Source organism: Callithrix jacchus, chromosome 9 (assembly GCF_049354715.1).
Source record: "Callithrix jacchus isolate 240 chromosome 9, calJac240_pri, whole genome shotgun sequence".
Taxonomy (NCBI): Eukaryota; Metazoa; Chordata; class Mammalia; order Primates; family Cebidae; genus Callithrix; species Callithrix jacchus.
In genome coordinates this window covers 87,571,802-87,596,248 of record NC_133510.1, presented here as the reverse complement: position 1 = coordinate 87,596,248, position 24,447 = coordinate 87,571,802, and the positions used below count along the sequence as shown (strand labels likewise).

The 24,447-nt window shown below is 33.4% G+C and overlaps 1 protein-coding gene and 1 pseudogene across 1 annotated transcript in view; both read left to right on the top strand.

Moving 5' to 3' along the window:
• The window catches only part of SLC6A15 (solute carrier family 6 member 15), a 59,736-nt gene that overhangs the window by 5,291 nt on the left and 29,998 nt on the right, over positions 1-24,447 (top strand). The window contains exons 2-4 of the mRNA XM_035257153.3: positions 17,258-17,730; positions 22,992-23,149; positions 23,499-23,625. Coding sequence (XP_035113044.1) covers positions 17,442-17,730; positions 22,992-23,149; positions 23,499-23,625 — 574 coding nt within the window. The 5' untranslated portion in view covers positions 17,258-17,441. The remainder of the gene's footprint in view (positions 1-17,257; positions 17,731-22,991; positions 23,150-23,498; positions 23,626-24,447) is intronic.
• On the top strand, positions 15,548-15,701 carry LOC118144753 (U2 spliceosomal RNA; annotated as a pseudogene).

Here is a 24,447-nt window from a genome sequence, read left to right as displayed (position 1 = left end):
TGTCAATCATGTATAATATTCAATAGAGTATCTCTACCCATTTTCATATTTTATTAATAATGGTCGAGCTTTAAGAGTTCTTTGTATATCCTAAATACCAGTCCTTTATGATCTTCAAATATATTCTCCCATTCTTAAGCTTGTGTTTTCATCCCCTTAATAGGTTCTTTCACAGAGCAAAGGTTTTGAATTTTGAGGCCAAGTTTATCAATTTTCGTATTGCTGAATCCTGCTTTTGTCATGTCTGAGAGCTCTTTGGTTTACCCTAGATCTCAAAGATGTTATCTGATGATTTTTTTCTCGAAGTTTTGTATTTTCTACTTAAGTTTGTGATTTATTTTTGATTAATTTTTGTATAAGGTGTGAGGTTTAGGTTCAGGTTATACTTTTGCCTAGGGATGTCCAATTATTTCCAGAATGATTTGTTGAAAGAGCTATTTTTTTCTCCATTGAAATTCCTTTGAAATACCTTTATCAAAAATCAGTTGGGCATATTGTGTACACTTCTTTCTGGGTAGCCTCTTCTGTTACATTCATTTTTGTCTATCCTTTTGCCAACCTCATGTAGACTTCATTACTGTATACATAATAAGTCTTAAAATTAGGTAGAATATTTCCTCTCACTTTATTCTTATGTTTTAAAATTGTTGTAGTTCTTCTAATTTTTTATAATCTTCTTTATAGAAAAATGTCACTAGTATTTTGATAGGAATTTTATTTAACCATATATAAATTTGGGAAAATTTGACGTATTTCCTATGTAGTTTTCAAATCCATGAACATGACATGTCTTCCCATATGTTTAGATCTTCTTTCATTTACTTTATCAGCACTTTGTAGTATTCAGCAAAAATATATCATCCAAATTTTGTTACATTTTCATGTAATTATTTCATTTTTAATGATTGTAAATGCTATTGAATTTTTACTTTCTGTGTCCACTTGTTTATTGCTAACATATGGAACTATAAATGATTTGTGTATGTTTACCTTGTATTCTGTGACTTCTTGGGACTGTTACTATAGAAGGTATCTTTGTGGATTCATTAGAATTTATAACATAGACCATCAGGATGTCTGCAAATATGAAAAGTGCAGACTTCCTTGATTTATGTGACTTGTATGGTTAGCCTTCTGTATCCTTAGGTTCTGTATCCACAGACTCAACCAAATGCAGATGTGAAGTATAGTACTTGTGGGATGCTGGACCCACAGATGAATGTGCAACTTGAACATCTGAGGATTTTGATATTTGTGGGAGGTTGTTGAACAATGCCCCTTGGACACTAAGGGGTGACTATATTCCCTTTTACTTGCCTCATGCCACTGCTTAGAAATTTTAATACTATATTGAGTAAGAGTGTGAGAGTAGATGTTTTTATCTTGTTTCTCATCCTAAAGGAAAAGCATTTAGTCTTTCACCAGTAAATATAATGTCAACTGTACATTTTTGGTAGATGTTTTTGATCAAGTTGAGAGAGTTTCCCTCTATTCCTAATTTTTGACATTTTTGATCATAAATAGATGTTGAATTTTGTATTTTCTGCATCAGTTTATATGGTCATGTAATTTTTCATTTAGCCTGTTATTATTGTAGATTACCTGTTGATTTTTAAATATTGAACCAACCTTAAATAATTAGAATAAACCCTACTTGGTCATGGAAAAGAATTCTTTTTATATATCTATGAATTCTGTTTTCTAATACTGTGTAAAGGAGTTTTGTGTCTATATTCATCAGGAATACTCATATGTAGTTTTCTTTTTTGGTATGATCTTTCCCTGGTGTTGGTATCTGAGTAATACTGCTTTCATAAAATGAAATATGAATTATTCTATCATCTTCTATTGTCTGGAGAGATTGTGTAGAATTGATGTTAATTCTTCTTTAAATGTTTGGTAGAATTTTCCAGTGAGACTTCTTTTGTGAAAGTTTTAAAATTATGCATTCACCTTTTTATTGGTTATATAGCTATTAAAATATCTATTTCATATTAGTTAAGTTGTGGTACTTTGTGTTTTTTAAGGAACCAATTGGTTACATCTAAGTTACTAATTTTACATTTGTAGAGTTTTTGTTAGTGTTCTCCACGGTCATTTTGATGTCTGCAGATTTTGCAATGAAATTCCTCTTTCACTTATGATATCCAAGGTGCCTTAAGCATGAAATTGATTATATGCAACTTTACATATGATTGACAAAATGTGGCTTTGAAAGTTAATACCTATTTTGTGGTTAAAAGAAAATCACTGTGTGTATTTAAACACCTAAACCACATATTCTCTACATATTAGCCACATTGTGAACAGATTATTGGACAATATTTTAAATTTCAGTAAAGTATGTATAATTTAGTTAAATCCAATGCATAATTAATCTTATCCATAGAGAAATGTTTCAGGCATCTATTGCTACAAAACAAACCATTCTGCAACATAGCATCTTAAAACAGTAGTGACTTTTTAAATCATTCTTCTGTGGGGTGGTTGGGTTCATTTGGGTGCTTCATCTGTTCTAATTGGTGTTAGCTGGCAGTTCAGCTAGGGCTAGAATATCAATATCTTTGGTCTTATGCTTGGAGCTTTACCTCTGATGGTGGTTGCTTGAGACACTCTCTTTCTCTTTCTCTCTCTCTCTCTCTCTCTCTCCCCACCCCCTTCCCTTTCCCTCCCCCTCTCTCCCCACCCCACCCCCCACCCCTTTCCCTCCGTTTTGTCTCCCTCTTTCCATATGGGGTTTCTAGCAGGAGGAGTAGACTTCTTTTTTTTGAGATGGAGTTACGCTCTTGTTAACCAGGCTGGAGTGCAATGGTGTGATCGCAGCTCACTGCAACCTCTGCCTCCTGGGTTCAGGCAATTCTCCTGCCTCAGCCTCCTGAGTAGCTGGGATTACAGGCACGCGCCACTGTGCCCAGATAATTTTTTTTGTATTTTTAGTAGAGACAGGGTTTCACCATGTTGACCAGGATGGTCTCGATCTCTTGACCTCGTGATCCACCTGCCTCGGCCTCCCAAAGTGCTGGGATTACAGGCTTGAGCCACCATGCCTGATGGAGTAGACTTTTTACACAGTGCCTAGCTTCCAAAAGAGGGAAAGAAGAAACTGCCAAGCTTCTTTAGCCTTGGAACTGACATAGTTTCACTGCTTCTGCCTTATGGTCAAAGCAAGCTCAAAGTTAACCCAGATTTAAAAGAGGAAAACAGTCTACTACAGCAAATAACTATAAAAGATCAACGTTTTATGAAGATTTGTGAACAAATAAGACATGCTGAGTGCCTTTAAATTAATATATTTAGAAAACATAATATAAATTAATTTAAATAATAGCATATGCCTCCTAAAGATGTGTCCAGTTCCTACTCCCTGACATGTATAAATGTTACCTAATTTGAAAGAGAGATTTTTGCACATATAGTATTGAGATGAAGATACGATTTCATAAGACCTAGATAGGCCCCATATACCATTACAATCATCCTTATAAGAAAGATGGAGAGGGATATTAGACTCAAGTAGAAAGAAGTAGGCAATGTGACCACAGAAACAGAGAATGGAGTAATGAGGCCACAAATTGAGGAATGCCAGCAGCAGAAGCTGGAGAAGGCAAAGTTCACACTCTTCCCTAGAGCCTCCCAAGAAAATACCTACCTGCTAACGACTTGATTTTGGTTGACTAAAATTTATTTTGGCTTCTTTGGTCTCTAGAAGTATGAAATAATACATTTCTGTTGTTTAGAATCATTAAATTTGAAGTAATTTTTAAAAGAAATCTTCAGGAAATAAATATCATGCCTAAGTCTGAAGTTTTTAATATGTTAATAAAACTTTGTTTTAAAAATATTTGTCTACTTCAGAAATCTTTAAAAAGACTTTGAAAAATTGTCTATCTTTGGTTCACAGAAATCAACAAAAATATACTCCAATTTGTTGGCGTCTGGCACGTCTGCCGGGGGGCTACCGACCTCTGGGAGTCCCCAAGACTGCCAACTTAGATGTCTCGTTCAACCTGAGGGAGAGAGTGCGCAGAAGTGAAAGAAAAGAGAAAAGCCGAGTTTGGAGGGCTGGCTTAGGCTATGTCCAAGCAGCAATTTTATTTTTGCAATACGTTTCATTATATACTTTTCTGAAGTCAAACTTGTTTACGCCAGATCAATGTACTTAAGTTACAGTAAGCAAGTTATGCCCACTAAGTTACGCCCAGTAAGTAAGTTAAGTCCAGTAAGTAGGTTATGCCCAGTAAGTAGGTTACTTCCAGTAAGTAGGTTATGCCCAATAGGTCAAGGTAAGTAAGTTACAGTCACCCCCAGTAAGTTATGGTAAGTAAGTTACAGTTTCACCCACTAAGTTACGATAAGTAAGTTACCAAGTATAAATACTTAAGTTAATATTTTACAATGAAGGTAACAAGGGTCCAAAAATGAACACAATCAAGCAATAAACCATAAGGAGCCGAAAGTGGATACATTGCCTCCCAAGTCCTCATATCCATAAAGTAATGTCTGTTAATTATTTAGAATAACCTAGTCCCTCTCTCGGTTCCTGCTTTCCCTCAGCTCAACTCCCCCGACCAGGGATCTGTGTCTGGGCTCAAGCTCACCGTATTGTGAGGCCCATTTCCTAGGGGCCTCACACGGGAGCGATCCCCACACCAATTTATGTAAATTGCTTTATAATTATAATTAATTTTGAAATAATTACAATTTCACAGAAGGGTGCACATAGAGGTCTGTGCACCATTTACTCAACTTTCCCACCACTTTGACATCTTATATAAGTCACAGTATACTATCAAAACCACCATATTAATGTTGGTGTAATCCATAGTATGTCTATGTTTATGGCTCTATGCAATTTTATAAAATATGTAGCTTTGTGTTATTCCTGACCACAATGAAGATAGTAACCTGTGCCATACCATATGATTCTCTCCTGCTACTCTTTCATAAGCACACCCAGTCACTCTCCCCATCCCCAACTCTTCAAACCATGAATATGTTGTTCATCTCTGTAATTATGTTATTTCACAAATGTTATATAAACAAAAAATTATATGTGTATTTCTTTGAAATTGGCATTTTAATATATTTTTTTCACTAAATATCATTGCCTTTAGGTACATGCAAATTGTTGCATGTATCAGTAGTTTTTTTTCTACTGCTGAGTAGTAGCTCACAGTTTGAATTTAGTGGAATTTAACCCTTCACTCATTAAAACACATACTGGTAGTTTCTAATTTTTGGCTGTTATGAGTAAAGCAATTATAGACATTTGTATACAAGTTTTGTAAGTTTTTAATTTTTCTCTGATTTATTCCTGAAATATAGTTGCTGGTTACCATGAGAAGTCTTTATTAGTGTTAGAGGTAACCAAGTGTTTTTCAGAGTGGTTGCACCAGTTTTCATTTCCACCAGGAACATTAATTTCTACAGATCCTCACCACACTGGGTGTTATTAATCTAAAACAAAGTTTAGCCATTCTGATAGGTGTGTTATTTATAGCCCACTTTTGGGATAAAAACATATATTTATTGAAATATAAATTGTGAGTTTGTATTGTTACTTATAAAAAATGTTCCCTTCCTTTTGATTGGTTCTGTAATTATTTATTTTTTTAGCTCAATGCAAAAATTTTATGTAAAGGAGGAAATAATTTGCGAAATAAATTTTAGGTTGAATTCTGTATTGTTAGAAATATCTCATATTACTTATCAAGATTATTTCACTATTTCATCAAATCTCTTGATGAAAATATTTTTCCTCTGTGATTATACCATAGCTATAAACTAATCAGCATAATACAGTTTTTCTTGAGCATTACAATATGGTCCAAATTTTGATTTTATTCAGATGGTCTTTATTTTTGTCCTGTATTGGAAAATAGAAAATTGCATTTAATTTGAATCTATAAAAAATTAAAAATTCCATATTCAGATTAGTTTATATTTAAATAACACATTTTTTCAGTAAAATTTTAAGTTGCCAAAGTCAGGGAGATAATTTATTGGTGTTCTAGTACTTTATTATAGAATACTAAGCTTGTAACAAATGCCAAAAATTAGCCAGTGCAGATATATTTGTTTGAGTCATCCATTATAGTCAGATGCAGATATCTACCTGCTCTTTCAAGTGTTTGCATATTTTCACTGGAAATGTTAATTAAAATTTAATGTAATTTCAAAAGAGATTGTAACAATAGCTTGGGAGGTAGAAAGTCTTGAAAGATGGAACAAGAATTGCAGAAAGTATTGAGTTAATTTTGTAGGGAACATATAGCAATATTGGTCAAGACAGACAGAAAGAAAAAGGCTTATTACCAATATCAGTAATAAAAATGAGATATGATGATGAATTCTATACATGTTTTTAGAAACTGTAGAATATTATGAAACACTTTATGCCAATGAGTTTGGCACCTTAGATGAAATGGACAAATCCCTCAAAAAGATGGCTTACCAAAAGTAACAAAACAAGAAAAGGAAAATGTTAGTAGCTATGTATCAATGAAATACATTGAATTTTTAATTTAAAACATTTCCAGAAAGAAAACCCCAAGCCCACATGGCTTTATTAGTAAGTGCTGCCAAACATTTAAAAAAGAAATAAAACTAATGCTACACACATACCATTAGAAAATAAAAGAGAAACAATTTAAAGCTTTCTAAGACACCACCAAAGTCAGAGAACCGAAATAACATATATATTATTGTATATATATATGTATATTGTATATATATGTATATATTATATACATATATGTATGTATTTATATTTATATATACACCCACTTTCCCATGAATGTAGTTGAAGGAAAATCTGTGACAAAATATAGCAGATTTATTTTAGTGATATATTAAAAAGATAATTCATTATGATCAAGTGAGGTTTATCTCATAAATGAAATAATGTTTTATGGCACAAAAGCAATGAGTGTGATACTCTATATCAATACATGAAGAAGTGATATGGTTATCTTAATAAAGGCAAAAATTATTAGTCAAAATTTAATACACTAATTCAAAATAGAAACCTCACTGAACTAGGAATAAAAAGTAACTTCTCTAAACTAATAAAAGGATCTATTAACAAAATGCCCAACTAACATTGTACTACTTCCCAAATAACACTGAGACATTTGGAGATGTTTGCCTTTAGCATTTCTATTCAATGTTTTGGTGGATGTCGTAGGCACATGGATAAACCTGGAAACTGTCATTCTCAGCAAACTGACACAAGAACAGAAAATCAATCACTGCATGTTCTCGCTCATAGGTGAGTGTTGAACAGTGCAAACACATGGACATAGAGAGGGGAGCATTACACACTGGGGTCCGTTGTCGGGGGGTTAGGGGAGGGACAGTAGGAGGGATGGTGGGGAGGGATAATGGGGGTAGAAATGTCAGGTATAGGTGATGGGGGGATGGAGGCAGCAAACTACCTTGCCATGAATATACCTATGCAACAATCTTGCATGATCTACACATGTACCCCCAGAATCTAAAGTACAATATAAAAAGAAAGAAATTAAAGGTAAACAATTATAAAAATGCAAGTTAAATTTTCTTTATTTATTGATGACATGATTATGTAAGTAGGGGTCCACCAGGGTCTTAGAAAGATACAAAACTTAACATCTTTGTGGGCAGAAGCCTATATTAAAAATCAGTTATATTCCATATACAAGCAAAATACATTTACAACCTGAAACTAAGAAAAAAATTTACAATCATACCCTAAACACAAACTAAAAATTTACAATCATACCCTAACAAAAGATGTGCAAGACCAATACATTGAAATCTCTAAAACATTGTTGAGAGAAATTAGAGACATGAAATAAAGATATACCATGAATAGAAAAAGATAAACCAAGTTTATAGACTAGAAATCTCAAAAATTTAAAGGTCGTTGCTCCCCAAATAGATCCATAAATTCAATGTATTTCCATTTTAAATTCCAGTAGGCTGATTTTTTTGTTGTTGTTGTAGAAATTGTCAAGCTGATTTCACAATGTATGTGGAAATAAAGGAACCTAGAATAGGTGAAACAGTCTTGAGAAAGAACACAAAAAGTAAAATGGTTGGGATTGAGAACCACTGAGTTGGAAATTTATTATCATGGTTTAAAAAACTTTGGGATCTAATTTTAAGTGCTTCAAAATAGATTTGTTTTGAAAAATACGTGAAGATAACTAAAGCAATACAAAAAATGGGTTAATGAGAAAGATGTAAATATAAATTCAAATTTAAATAATATAAAGTTCCCAACATATTTGTGTATTTATGTTCATATACAGAGATAGGTGAATGGAAAGATAGCAGTAGTTTTTGATTCCTAATTCATGTGCCATTTGGGTTCTTTGCAAGCTGTAGAAACTAATGCTGGATAAGAGGCAAAAGAAAAGTAATATTGGCAGTCACAGGAGCTCAAAGAAAAATGGGGTGCTTGGCAATGAGATGGAAAAGGGCAAGAATGAAAATAGTTCTGAACACCAGGAACCAAGGTCCATGACTACGGTAGTATTTACAGCCTGGGCATAATGCCTTTGATGGAATTGGGTGACATGCCCACTCTTTGATCTCTTTGTTCTTCTCCTCAAGATTCAAACTCCAGGGAGATGGAAACTAAGCAAATGTTGAAATATTTTTTGAAAGATAAGGACAGTATTTTTTTTTCTCCTGTCTACTCATGCCTTTTGCAGTAGGGTTTTGTTACCCTTTCCATCAAAAAGTAAGGTTTATCTCTCTACTCTTGAATCAGTATGGACTTAGGTTTGAGACTTTTTTTGGCCACTGAGGCATTAACAAATGTGAAATACAGAGAGGCTTCAGTAGCACTTGTGCATTGGGCTCACCTTTATTCGGCTACGGCTGGAAATCTGAGCTACAATATGAAGTTTGTAGCTTGCATTTTGGAGAGATTACTTATAAGTGAACCACAGTACTGCAGCTCATAGCCTGCTTTTTGCTAGAATGCCAGTTAGATGATGTTGGATCACCTCCCTGGAACTGACAGATTACTGCAGTGCTGGACCCGATTCAAGAACAACTGATCATGTAAGCCTAACTCATACTGCTGATTCAAAGAATCATGAGCAAATAAAGTTGTTTTTCAAAATCACTAAATATAGAGGTAATTTGATGTGCAGCAATGGATAACTGATACAAAAAGCTGTGTTAAGGAGAAAGCAAAAACATGTAGCATTGGCTCTGGACTTAATATTGTTCTTAATGTTACAGAAGGATATATAACAAATCAGTTACAATATAGTCTTACTGTGGTGATAATCATAATAATAAAAGAGAGTATATATTGAGTCCTTTCAGTGTGCTGACATTGACCTCTGCACTTTATTAGTAGATAAGTATATTATTGTTCTCATTTTGTAAATAAAGAAACTGAAGCACAGTGTAGTAACTTGCCCAGGGTCATAAAACCATAAGTGACAGAATTACTATTTGAACTCAGTCTCTTTCTAAAATCTATGTATCAATGTTTGGCACCAATGCATGTCTATTCACATCAAGACATTGATTCTTATAATATCCTATTACAATTAAATAAGAAAGATTATATGAGAACATAAAGAGATTGAGTTCAGTATACTCTTTTACATTGTAAGTTTTCTTGCTTTTTTTTGTGGGGGTCTGTCACTCAGGCTGGAGTACATTGGCATGATCTTGGCTAACTGCAACCTCCACCTCCTGGGCTCAAGTGATTCTCGTGCCTCAGACACTTAGGTAGCTGGAACTAAAGGTGCATGCCACCAGGCCCGGCTAATTTTTGTCGTTTTTGGTAAAGACGGGTTTACACCATGTTGGCCAGGCTGGTCTTGAGCTACTGGCCTCAAGTGATCTGCACCTCAGCCTCCCAGTGCTGGGATCATAGATGTGACCACTGCACCCAACCCGGTCATTTACACAGTATCAATTACTTTCTGCATGAAAAATGAGCATACTTTAACACTTTTAATTCTTTTTTTCTTCTCTCATTTCAATTTTTATTTTTATAATTTAATTTGTAATTGTCCCCTCCACATAATTTCTATAAAATATAAACCATATCTCCTTGTTTAAATTAAAGTCTACTTCTATTTTTTAACATGGCTTCTCTGTTACTGAGATCTTTTACTTTGTGTTCTCTCTTTGGCTAAATTTTATGATTATGTAGTCTTTCCCTCCATTCCCACTCCTTCACCTCATAGGGCTCATCAGTTCTGTCATGCATAGGAATATTTGCCTGTGGCTTTTATAATTGGAATACAAACTAATTGGGTATAAAATTGAAAATAATATATTTTTTCTCTTAGTTTTTATATAAATTAATAAATATTATGAGATATTTTTAAATTTTACCTTTCTACTTCTGCTTGAAATCCCTAGGAATTCTTTATCTTAGTAATTTATCAGTGTTTACTCTTCTGTATTGTTATTATTATTTGCAAATATATAGAGAGATTTAAAAAGCAAAATCTCTGCTTTTCTTTAAGTATTCTGTGTTTTATTAATTCTATTATTGTGTTTCGCTATACCAGTTATAAGTTTGTTGGATTACCTTTAGCTGACTTCTGTTTCCATTAGCTTTCTTCTAAATTACATTAAGATATTTATAACTTTTCATTTCCTTTCTGTGAATTTTCTTTACATCTGTCCTCTGAGTCTCAGCTATAGTTTTCATTGTTTTTTTTTCTTTTTGTTTATTTATTATTATTATTTTTTGAGACAGAGTATTGCTCTGTCACCCAGGCTGAAATGCAATGGCTTGATCTCTAAAAACTCTCCCTGCAACCTGTGTCTCCTGGGTTCAAATAATTCTCATGCTTCAGCCACCTGAATAGCTGGGATTACAAGCTGGGATTACAGACACCCACCACCACACCCAGCTAATTTTTGTATTTTTTTTTTTAGTAGAGAGAGAGTTTCACCATACTGGCGAGGCTGGTCTTGAGCTCCTGGTCTCAAGTGATCCACCTGCCTCGGCCTCCCAAAGTGCTGGGATTATAGGCATGAGCCACCATGTCCAGCCTTCAGTTGTTTCTACTGTGATTTCTAATCCTATGATGAATTCTCCCATTTCTTGTGTTCATCCACTTACCTTTTTCCTTCAGTTAATCTTTATGTTCAATTCCATGAGATATGTTTTGAATAAATGATCTTTTTGTAACTCTGAAGCACATTGTTTCTGGGTATATATTTATATTCTGTATATGTCTTTTGCTTATGTTTCTTCCTCTTTCCACTATCACCTCTAGCTCTCCATTTTCATACATGCATTTTTCATTATTTGAAGCTACTCATTTTGAATAGGAAACGTTTTATATTGGAATATTTTTTTGGCATGGAAAGTAGTGACATACAAATAGAGTGAGCTGGTGAGCTCCATTTTTTTTATTATTATTATACTTTAAGTTCTGGGGTACATGGGCAGAACATGCAGTTTTGTTACATAGGTATACATGTGCCATGGTGGTTTGCTGCACCCATTAACTAGTCATCTACATTAGATATTTCTCTTAATGCTATCCCTCACCTACCCCGCTAACCCCCCAATAGGCCCCAGTGTGTGATGTTCCCTTCCCTGCGTCCATGTGTTCTCATTGTTCAACTCCCACCTATGAGTGAGAACATGTGGTGTTTGGTTTTCTTTTTCTGTTCTTGTGTTAGTTTGTAGAAGGTGATGGTTTCCAGCTTCATCCACGTCCCTGCAAAGGATGTGAACTCATCCTTTTTTTATAACTGAATAGTATTCCATGGTGTATATGTGCCACATTTTCTTTATCCAGTCTATCATTGATGGGAATTTAGGTTGGTTCCAAGTCTTTGCTGTTGTGAACAGTGCCACAATAAACATACATGTGCATGTGTCTTTATAATAGAATGATTTACAATCCTTTGGGTATATGCCCAGCATTGGGATTACTGAGTCAAATGGTATTTCTAGTTCTAGATTCTTGAGGAATTGTCACACTGTCTTCCACAATGGTTGAACTAATTTACACTCCCATCAACAGTATAAAAGTGTTCTGCTTTCTCCACATCCTCTCCAGCATCTGTTGTTTCCTGACTTTTTAATGATTGCCTTTCTACTTTGCATGAGATGATATCTCATTGTGGTTTTGATTTGCATTTCTTTAATGACCAATAATGATGAACTTTTTTTTCATATGTTTGTTGGTTGCACTAAATACCTGCAAGAGAAAGATGGAAAGATCTAAAATCAACACCCTAACGTCACAATGAACTGAACTAAAGAAGCAAGAGCAAACAAATTCAAAAGCTGGTAGATGATAAGAAATAACTAAGATCAGAGCAGAACTGAAGGAGACAGAGACAGGAAAAACCCTTCAAAAAATCAGTGAATCCAGGAGGTGGATTTTTGAAAAGATTAACAAAATAGGTCGCAAGCCAGACTAATTAAGAAGAAAAGAGAAAAAACTCAAATAAACATGGTAAAAAAATGATAACGGGGATATCACCGCTGATCCCACAGAAAAACAAACTACCATCAGAGAATTCTATAAACACCTCTGTGGAAATAAACTAGAAAATCTAGAAGAAATAGATAAATTGCTGGACACATACACCATCCCATGACTAAACCAGGAAGAAGTCCAATCTCTAAATAGACCAATAACAAGTTCTGAAATTGAGGCAGTAATTAATAGCCTACCAACCAAAAAAGACCAGGACCAGATGGATTCACAGCCAAATTCTACTGGAGGTACAAAGAGGAGTTGGTACCTTTCCTTCTGATGCTATTCCAAATAATACAAAAGGAGGGAATCCTCCCTAACTTGTTTCATGAGGTCAGCATCAGCCTGATACCAAAACCTGGCAGAGAAACAACAAAAAAAAGGAAAATTTCAGGCCAATATCCTTGATGAACATCAATGCGAAAGATTTCAATAAAATACTGGCAAACTGAATCCAACAGCACATCAAAAACCTTATCCACTACGATTAAGTCAGCTTCATCCCTGGGATGCACGGCTGGTTCAACATACGCAAGTTGATAAATGTAATCCATCATATAAACAGAACTAATGATAAAAACTACATGATTATCTTAATAGATGCACAAAAGGACTTCGACAAAATTCAACACGCCCTCAAGCTAAAAACTCAATAAACTAAGTATTTCTGGAGCATACCTCAAAATAATAAGATCTGTATATGACAGACATACAGCCAATATCATACTGAATAGGCAAAAACTGGTAGCATTTCCTTTGAAAACTGGCACAAGACAAGGATGCCCTCTCTCACCAATCCTATTCAACATAGTATTGGTTGTTCTGGCCAGGGTAATCAGACAAGGGAAAGAAATAAAGGATATCTAATTAGGAAAAGAGGAGGTCAAATTGTCTCTATTTGCAGATTACATGATTGTATATTTAGAAAACTCCATCATCTCAGCTCAAAATCTCAAGATGATGAGCAACTTCAGCAAAGTCTCAGGATACAAAATCAATGTGCAAAAATCACATTTTCAACTTAGATTTGTTCTCTGAAAGACAGATTGGCAAATGTTTTCAGTAAAGAGTTAGTAAACATGTTAGGCTTTAAGGTCCCTAACAATAACTCCATTGTTGTAGCGCAAAATCAGCTGCAGTAATATGTAAATCTATGGACATGGATATATGCCAATACAATTTTATTTACAAAATACAGATGGTGGGTTATATTTGGCTCAGGAGCAATATTGTTGTCTCCTGCTCTATTGTGCAGTTGAAGATAGGAGGCTTTTACCAAATAATGATGAGGACAAGTATTACAATTCTTCGGTGCAGATGAAGTGTAGTGGGTGATAGTTTGTTCCTCAGTTGATTCTCTGTCACAAGAATGAATGCTGCTAACTTGGCAGAGGCTGTGCTGTTACTTGAAACTGATTCTACTACTGCCCATATAACCTATCAAGCACTGATAATTTACCACTCTATCTCTCTTCCTGGACATTTCTGTTCACTTCTTCTATTCCCAGGTAGAGTATTTTCGGCAATTGTCAACCTCTCTTGCTATTATGTTTTTAGTCTGTGTTTATGGACTACATTTATAGACGAAGGTTTTTAGGCAGCGTTTTGGAATTTATAAAAATGTCTTAAACATTTGAAATTGATCTGGCTTCCAAATTGTTGTCGCTTTATTTAGTTTTAATCTCTTCAGAAACTAAATTTATTTATTTACTTTTGGCTCTGTGAAACGTGTGCCCAAGAAGTGAATTCTTATGTTCAATGAGTTCATGGTCTTGGGGTTAAACTACAAACAAAAATGAAAACATCTAATAGTGTAAAATACTTGTTTAGTTATATGATCTTACTCTTCAAATATTTTAGTTCATTCATTCATTTAACCAACAAGTTTAAACATTGATCATATGAAGGTAAGATAAACCAAGTCATTCTCAAGGCAATGACTTACTTTCTCCTAGACTTATATGTTACTGTGAACATTTTAATGTTAATTACAATACTTCCCCTGTATTCCTACAGCCACCCCAGACAGACCAAGAAGTGGGAGACAGTAAGAAAAATAAGACAATAAGAAAAGAAAGCTTATTTTATTTATAATATCGTTAAGTATTCATTATTTTCTTTGCTCGTATTAGAAAGGAGTTCTTAATGCATGCAAATGCCCATTTTAACTCCCTTTTTAATAAATATTATATAAAGTTTGGCTAGGGTTGTTATTATACAATATCTATAGTATATTTATATATATTCAAAGTATTTATAACATTGCACTTACAATTTGTCTACATTAGATGCTGATTTTTTCAAAACAGAAAATATGAACTTCAGGTAGTCTGATCAGAATTTTTAAGTGTAAACTTTGCCGAAGGATATCTTACGTAAATTGGTGAAGATTGGTGACTTGGTATGCAAAAAACATACAGTAGTAGCCAAAGGTATTACCTTTTATTTTGATATTTTTGTGTATTTTTTCTGCAAAGAATAGAAATGTATAGAAGTAATATAGTAGTTTCTTTAAAAGTTTGGGGGGAGATTCATGGTTAACACTATTTAAAAATTTTTTTCTTTATAAAATGTTGAGTGTTTTTACTATAATAATATCTCTAAGATTGGATATACTCCTTTTCTATCTGTATGGAAAAAGCAAATGGAAGAAGAAATCAATGTTTATTGTGGGAACTGAGTTAAGAGAGACATAGCTACCAGCTTTTACACAACTAATAAGTTGTAATGCTAGAACACAACTCCAAATTTGTCAGATGAAAATCCACGCTCTTATCTGTATGTCACTTGTTACTATGCCAACAAATTTTATCTTTAGTTTAATAAATGTAAACCTTTTTTTTCTGGATAATTCATGTCTTACAAATCACAATTTTTTATATATCAGGTTGTTTTCTTCCAGTGAATACTATCTAGAAAATTTACTTATTTCAGTTTTTCAATGGCTATATTTATTAACGTATTCAACTAATATTTATTGACTTGTGGGGAAAAATAATATAAATTAAACAGACACAACCCCAAATCTCCTGAATTATTTTCATATCAAAACCTTGTTGGTCTCTTTAGTCACTGTGATCGCTTCTCAGCCTTTTCACTAAGATCAAGTGTACTATCTGTTTTCATCAGTTTAAAATAATCACTGTGGGAAGTTTTTCACCTATTCTAGAGATGTGTCTATCACTGAAAATATTTTGGGAATGCATCTCTTTCACAATTTTCTAAACAGTTTTCTCTTAATTGTCGCCAAATCCTAAATGAGAAGTGTTTGCTCTTAGGGTATGTATTTTAATGTTAGAAACAACTAAACATCATCACAGCCTAAAGGCAACAAATTAGTTACATAGTAAGTTAAAAATTTTTCTTTCTATTGGGATATCCAATATTCTGTCTTTCTCACTAAGATTATAGATTGAAATATGAAAGCTGTTTTCTTTGACTTTTAATGTAAATCTAAAAGCAGTTCTCTTAAGAAATTCTATTTTGTTCCAGAAATAAAGGGCAGAGTTCTTGGGCTACCATTTCGGAAGCTTCCTGATCCAGCTTTGAAAACTCACATGTTTATTCACTTTTAACACAGACAGTGTCGCTGGTCTGTAGACATGTGTTGTATACTTACTTGGTCTGTGTCTGAGTGGGGAGAAGGATAGGAGATGTAACATACAAATAGGAAAAGGGAAAAAAAGTCCCAACGTGTTTGCAGTGTTTTTCTTGAGCTGTTAAGAGACTGATCACATACATAATGTACATTTTTACCATTTCTCATCTCATTTATACTTTTCCTTATGTTTAGGTATGACCTCACTCCATTTTATTCAACATTCCTGATCTTTTCTGTTGTAATGATGTTGGGTCATTTAATTTCTTCATTACGTATTGCTATTTGATATACCTTTCTTTCTATTAAATATAAGATCCTTAAAAACATGCTCTGTACATTTCATTGATTATTGTATCACATAAAGCCCAATCACAATAAATTCAAATGGATTGGGTGTGATGGCTTATGCAATATAATCCCAGCACTTTGGGAGGCCAAGGCAGGATCTAGCTTGAGCTTGTAAGTTCGAGACCTGCCTGGGCAACATAGTGAGACCTCATCTATACAAAAAAAAAAAAAAAAAAAAAGGAAAACTAAAATTAGCTGGGTGTGGTAGTACACACCTGTAGCTACTTGTGGGACTGAGGCAAGAGGATCTCTGGGTAAGGTACAGGCTGCAGTGAGTTCTGATTGTGCCATGGCACTCCAGCCCGGGTCACAGAGAGAGACCCTGTCTCCAAAATTAAAATAAACTAGATTAAATTTTGTAAAAAGAACAATTAATATCAAATGAGTAAATAATGAATATTTGAACAGAAGAGGTTGTATATAAAACAAATTTACAGAGTTGTTATGCAATTGGGTATACAATTCTACAAGGAACAAAATCAGGGATATATAGGAAAAGATCTATCTGCTTTAGTTGGGGAGGAAAATAGAAAGAATTAAGAAAAAGAGTCATAAAAGTTTAGTTACTAATGAACAGATATTCATTATGCATTGGAGTATATCTGAGAGTTTTGCAAGAAGGAGGAAGTTAGCTAAGAAGATTGTATTTGAAGCTCATATGTGCTTTGCAATTCTTATACTTACAAGAATATTAAGCTCTGAAAAGCTAAAGACAATTATATGTTTTATACTCTGTAGAAAGATTTTCTATAATAAAAATGAACAAAAAAGAATAATTTGGTATTTTAAATATTTTTCATAATCAAATACGGTCATATTTCAACTTATAATTTTACAGATACCTACAGAATATTGGACATACGGATTCAGAATCCATAAGGCTTTATCACCTGGAATCAAGGATTTATTTGGTACCTTCTTGGTCGTCATATCAAGTAACATTGTTTCAAAAAACAGAATTAACATATTTGCCATAAAGGAGTTTTTTGTTTTTTCTTTGATAATACTTCCTATACTTTCCAATGCCTAAAAACAGCAAGGTGGTAAAAAGAGAATTAGATGATGATGTTACTGAGTCTGTCAAAGACCTTCTTTCCAATGAAGACTCAGCTGAGGATGCTTTTAAGACAAGCGAATTAATTGTTGATGGCCAAGAAGAGAAAGATACAGATGTCGAAGAAGGATCTGAAGTCGAAGATGAAAGACCAGCTTGGAACAGTAAACTACAGTACATCCTGGCCCAAGTTGGATTTTCCGTAGGTTTAGGAAATGTGTGGCGATTTCCATACCTATGTCAGAAGAATGGGGGCGGTAAGTTATTTTTTTAAGTGATAAATTACTGTAGTAAACTGCAACTGGGTGTCTCAAATAGCTCCTATTATTGCTGTAGTCTCATTATTTTTGAAACTTTCAATTCCGTTGTAAAACTAGGGAAACTTCTTTGTGAGAAGTGAGCCCAGATATGTTTTTGGATTAGGTTTCCATAGGAGCAGATGGGCTTGCTGTGAATACTCAGGGATTCCTTAAGGGTAACACATTCTCAGATTCTTTCTCTGGAAGCTATAAACATCTCTGAATTACTGACTGGAACTTTTCTAACAAATATTGCATCATTTATGCCTGTCAGTTATTCCCTTTGAAGAATAACCTAAAGCTTCTGATAGATGACAATACTGGTGAAGGAAAACAGAGAATTTTCTCTCCATGATTTTTTACTTCTTAATTTTAAATTGCCTCACTCTTCAAAAAATAAAAAAGATATGTAATCAAGAATAATTATGATTGTCAAATGCTGATGAGAACATTTAGATCCCAGTAGAAAGAATATAAACAGATAATATAATGCTAGACATTCTTCATCCTTAGGCATTTTATATATTTCATTTCCAGTTCTATGATATTTTGGGACAATGTTCAGTTTCAAAGAAAATTTTAAAGAATTAGCAACTTTAATTTTAAACAAAATTATCTATAACATCATTGATATTCTTGCTATTAATATTTGCATTTGTGAATGTAATTATAAAGGCTTACTTAGCAAAAATTATCTTAGAAGTCTATGGAAAAAACTTTACAAAGGAGAAAATTGCTCATATATGATGATAGTTTTATAGTACACCAAAATCAAACTGAATTTAACTAACATTGGGTTAAAATGTTATTATCTATATATATGAGATATTATTTATGTCTATGTATATGCTGTTAAAATAAGTGTGGCTGAAAATGAGATATTCCATAAGTCATGCATTTCAGGGCACAAAGTATATAAATAATATTTTGGTATTTGATTCTAGTTTGTGATAGTTTTATTGACTGGATAAAAATATGGTTTATTTTTAATTTAGTTGTAATCTACAAACCCTACATCAAACAATATAATCCATGCATATGTAAATTTTTTGTTGGCCACTGAAACATGAAACACTAAGATGTTATGGTGACAAAATATGTTTAAGATATTTTTCATTTAATACAAACAGGCACAAAACAAAAGGTTTGGAAAAAGGTTTGCCCATTTGGCAAATCTGCTTGAGAGATAAAGATTGATAAATAGAGTCAGTGATGCACTATGCATCCCTATACTGAAAAGCTCCTTGGCTAGCTGGTAATGTCACATATGAATTATTTATCAAATCAGCTGTAAGCAACTATGTACTATCCTGCTTTTTGTTCTCACACATCATTCCATTTGCCAAGGCAAGCAGAAGATAAATTCTGGTTTTGAGACTTTTTGACCTTGTAAATTTTATTGGCCACACTGTTAAGAAGGATGGCTGATTTGGTTGAAAAGTCAGATTGACTTCCACTTAGTACAACTTCTATTTTGGTTGAGAATGCTAAAAGACTTTATATTTAGTAATTGGTTCTTAGCAAAAATGGCTCCTCCTTCTTATTTCCGTATGTTAAAAAAGTCAAAATATCTTTTCTAGTATTATTTATTTTCTTCAAAATGGAAATACGAGAAAGTAGTACTGTACATACTATAAAATACAAATTGATTTTTCATTTCAGAATGGTTATTATAGTACCAAAAATTGTACTCAACATACAGTATAGTATTGGGTCTTCTAGCTGTTGGAGGAATATCTTCTGACTAAGCAACCAGAAGATAGTCCTCGGCCTCAGGCTATAAAAATCGTATTCATGAATCATTTAAGCACTTTCTGAATAATAGAAAAAAGGTATTAGAGTCAATATAAGTGTATTTACCTAATGATATTATCCTTTTAAAGCACAACGTTTAAGCGTAATAGGTGGTATAGCATAGAGGCTTCCAGATCAGGTTTTGAAGTAAATTTGACTGTTTGAAGCCTGGTTATTTTTCACATTAGCCATGTGATCTTTCACAGGCTACCTCATTTGCTCAGGCTTAGTTCCCACTCTGTAATATAGGGTTAATAATGGTATCTATCTCCAAGGATTCTTGTAAGGAGAAGGGTACATGTAATGTGCTTAGAAATGTGGCTGGTAAATAGTAAATGTTCAAATATATATATTTAAAGCATAACACATTTATTTAATCATAGTCTTACATGACATGAAAACCTTCAGAAAGGAAGACACAAAGACTAAGGGAAAACTGTCAGTTTTTATACTTAGAATATGTGAAGAATAGGCAGTCATGTAGAAATGTGATTGGATAAAATGGTATGATCTAATGAGAATAGACTAACAGAAGAAAGCACAGCAAGTCCTGTCTGTTCAGATTCTTTCTGGCCTCTGGAGTAGCATTCCTTCCTCCTGGATATGAAATAGGACCCCTCTGGAATGAGGATCTTCAAGGGAGAAGGGAGAAAATGACATTTCTAGGTGTTGGGGCTTGCTTTGAGGAAGAGGCATTCTAGTTTCTATGGCCCATCCTGGGGGAAAAGAATTCTTGTTTCTACGACTTGTTTCAGGGACAAAAAAGGAGTGGGAGAAGGAATAAAAGAAGAGGCAAGGAAGTCTTGGCTTCTGAGGTCCTTCCAATCTCCCTTAGTTCAAGGTACTTGGCATGCCAAGGTGCCATGCTTAAAAAATATATTTCAATAAGTTTTTGTGTACAAGTGGATTTTTGTTGCATGAACGAATTATATAGTGGTGAATTCAGAGATTTTAACACGCTCCTCACCCAAGTAGCATGTATTGTAAATAATAGGTATTTTTAAAACTCTATCCTCCATTTTAATCTGTCCCTTCTGAATCTCTAAAGTCCATTACATCATACTGTATGCCTTTGCATACTTATAGCCTAGCTCCCACTTATAGGTGAGAACATAAAGTTTTTGGTTTTCTACTTCTAAGTTACTTCATGTAGAATAATGGCCTCCAGCTCCATTCAAGTTAATAGGAAAGTCATTATCTTGTACCTTTTATGACTGAGTAGTATTCTGCAGTTTCTTTATCCACTCATTAGTTGATGGGGACTTAGGTTGGTTCCACATCTATAAACATATGCGTGTAAGTGTTTGTTTCTGTTTTTTTGTTTTGTTTTTTTACTTCCTTTTTTTTTTGAGACAAGTTCTCTGTCACCCAGACTGGAGCGTAGTGGTGCAATGTCACCTCACTGCAACCTCTGCCCCTCCCCAGGCTCAAATGTCAATCTTCCCACCTCAGCCTCCTGAGTAGTGGGGACCAGCTATTTTTTTGTGTTTTTTAAAGTTGAGACTGGGATCTTACCATGTTGCCAAGGCTCGTCTTGAGCTCCTGAGCTCAAGTGATCTGCCAGCCTCAGCAACAAAAGTGCTGAGATTACAGGCATGAGCCACCGTGCCCAGCCTCAAGTATCTTTTTCATATAATGACTTCTTTCCCTTTGGGTAGATATTCAGGAGTGGGCTTGCTGGATCAAATGTTGGTCTATTTTTAGGTCTTTAAGGAATTTTCATTCTGTTTTCTGTAGAGGAATTTGAGATAGAAGAAAAGTCTAAGGATCCAACAGTATGTCATGCACACATAACTGAAAAAAGATCCCCAATGAGTCAAGTCATATTTTCTGTCTCTCTTTTTTCTTACTCATTAACATACATATAAACAATCCATTCATAATTTAAGATTTAATACAGGTGTGAAAATTCACTTTCAGTCTTTGGGAACAATATTCAGGTCAGCAGTTCCTGAATGTTGCTAATCATTTTAAAATTAGAATTTTGTTTCCTAAGTTCATGCATCCATGTTTTACATTGTATAATTTTGTTAGAATCAAGTAAATATGAAAGACTATGACAGAGATATATAGATGCTGAGATAAATAATTTGAAAAACATCCATTATTTTACTGGTTCAACTGAACACAGTTATTCACTAAATATTTGTATTCCACTAAACATTTCATTAAGGCAATTTGAATAGATTCCAAAATCTATTCAGTGCCATTAAACATATGATAAATGTGCAGGAAATGTATAATAAGAGCCTCTTTGTACAAAATAGGAGTTAGTTACCATTGATTATGACATTTACATTTAACAGTATCTAGTTGGACAAAACTGCAATTAGAAATTGGAATGTAAAAAGTCTAGCTCAGAGGTTATTAAATAATAATTTGCATATGTAGCCACATGTAGGAATGAGCTCTGCAGGCTGAAGTGGGAAGATCCCTTGAGCAGGGGAGTTTGAGGCTGCAGTGAACAGTGACCACACCACTGTACTTCAGCCTGGGTGACAGACTAAGACTCTGTCTCCAGAAAAAAAAAACAAAAAAAAAAAGAAGGAAAGAAGCAAAGAAATGAGTGAAGGTTTTACATTTATCTTTTATCTTTTTAATTTAGTTAATAGAATCTAGTATTAACATTGTCAAACGATTCAGGTACCTTTTAAAATCACTGGTCATAGTCATATGTCTTAATTTGTGATTTAACTTAAAAATAGTTACTTTTTGAAATATGGAAACTTTATTAAAAGGATAATAGTATATGCATTTTTACAATAGATATTAAATGTGTCAATTTCTTAATGACTCTCACCACCTTCTCTGATAATTTTGGAAAACAAAAAACTATTTGTGTTATTCTTTTATGTGGTATTTATGGGAAAAATTACATTTGTCTCTGGTAGAAGTTATTTTGCTGTTTTTTTTTTCAGTCTAAGCACACATTTCTTCTTCTATGATGTTATTTTATTTGGGGAAAAAAGTCAGCTTTAATGCTATAAAATCTCATTCACTGAAACTTTTTGGATTTAGAATGTATTATTTCAATAAGCTTGTATAAATTTTAATAAATGAGTTTATAAACATTGTGTGAATAAGATTTATAGGAGTTTGTGAGACCTGCCCCAGAAAAGAATGAATTTTAAATGATTATTTTTATGAAAAATGAAACTGTTTTACTCTTTAAATAAAATTAAACTAAAACTATTAATAGCCTTACTTTTATCCTAATTATTTTTTAATCATAAACTCTTTGTAGCAATCAAATTCAAGTTTCAGAATCTAGAAAATGCAAAGTAATGTAATTGTGTCTTCTTCAGAGTTCTCTATAATTACACTATATAGTAATTCAAATATCTTTAATGAGATAAACTGAATTAGTGTATTTTCTACTGTGACTATTGAAAATATAATCTATTTTTTTGTTCTTGTCTCTTTAGGTGCATATCTTTTACCATATTTAATACTACTTATGGTAATAGGTATTCCCCTTTTTTTCCTGGAACTCTCTGTGGGTCAAAGAATTCGGCGAGGCAGCATTGGTGTATGGAATTATATAAGCCCTAAACTGGGCGGGATTGGATTTGCAAGTTGCGTAGTAAGTTTCCTGGTGTCGTGTATGCTATAATATTTACAGGTTTTGAAATTATAAATGAAACTTCAGAGTGTGTGTTAATAAATAACTCTTACAGCATTTTAGAAAACATTACTGGCATATGAACTAACACACAAAACAAGCTATAAATATTGATATAGTTCAGTGTTGTTAATGCCTATTCTAAGTCTTGAGAAAGACATTAACTTTTTAGAAAAGATATGTATTCAAAATAAAAAATGAAATGAAGAGGATTTAAAAAATGTTAAATAGAATTTTATACGTTTGATCTCATTGTTTTAAGGGAAGAGGCATGAGCGGTTTAATGGAATCTCATTATTTTCTTTTGCAGGTGTGCTATTTTGTGGCTCTCTACTACAACGTCATCATTGGCTGGAGTTTGTTTTATTTTTCTCAGTCTTTTCAGCAACCTCTACCTTGGGATCAGTGTCCTTTAGTGAAAAATGCTTCACACACTTGTAAGATATGTACAATATAGTGTTTTGGTATTTAAAGATTATAAGAGTGTCAAAGGCACAAGCTTTCAAGATTTTTTTCTTTTTTAAAAGTAATATGGACACATCAGTCAAAATTATCATTATAACAGATTTTTCTCACTTTCAGGATTGACATACTCTTGAGAGAGAGACTTTTCACACCATCTAATTTTTCTAGCTTTTTCGAAGTTATTTTACTCGGCACTATGATATTAGGGTAAAATATTATAAGTCTTCACTTATTAACTTTGATAATCTTTATTTTGTATGCCCTGATTGATGCCTTACATTTTCATTAAAGCTAACACAAAGGGGACAGTAAGAAGAATTTTAAATAGTTGCTTTGAATGGAAATAATTGCTTTTATGTCTTTGGTTCTGTTGTTTCATACTTTTCCCAACATTTTTTAAATACCATAATATAACATAAATATTAAAAAGAGGAGTCACCTATAGCAATGATGTCTAGTAAACAGATACTGTATATGTATAGGTCTAGTTTGTATTTTTCAAGTAATCACACTTAAAGAAAGTAAAAATAAATAGATGAAATACTTCGCTTAATCTAATATATACAAATATTATCAGTTCAACAAATAATTAAATGTTAATATAATTTACAATAATTTTCTTATACTACGTCTGAAATCTAGTTACCTTTTTTCTAAATTTTTTTATTGCATTATAGGTTTTGGGGTACATGTACAGAACATGCCAGACAGTTGCATAGGTACACACATGGCAGTGTGTTTTGCTTCCTTTCTCCTCTTCACCCACATTTGGCATTTCTCCCCAAACTATCCCT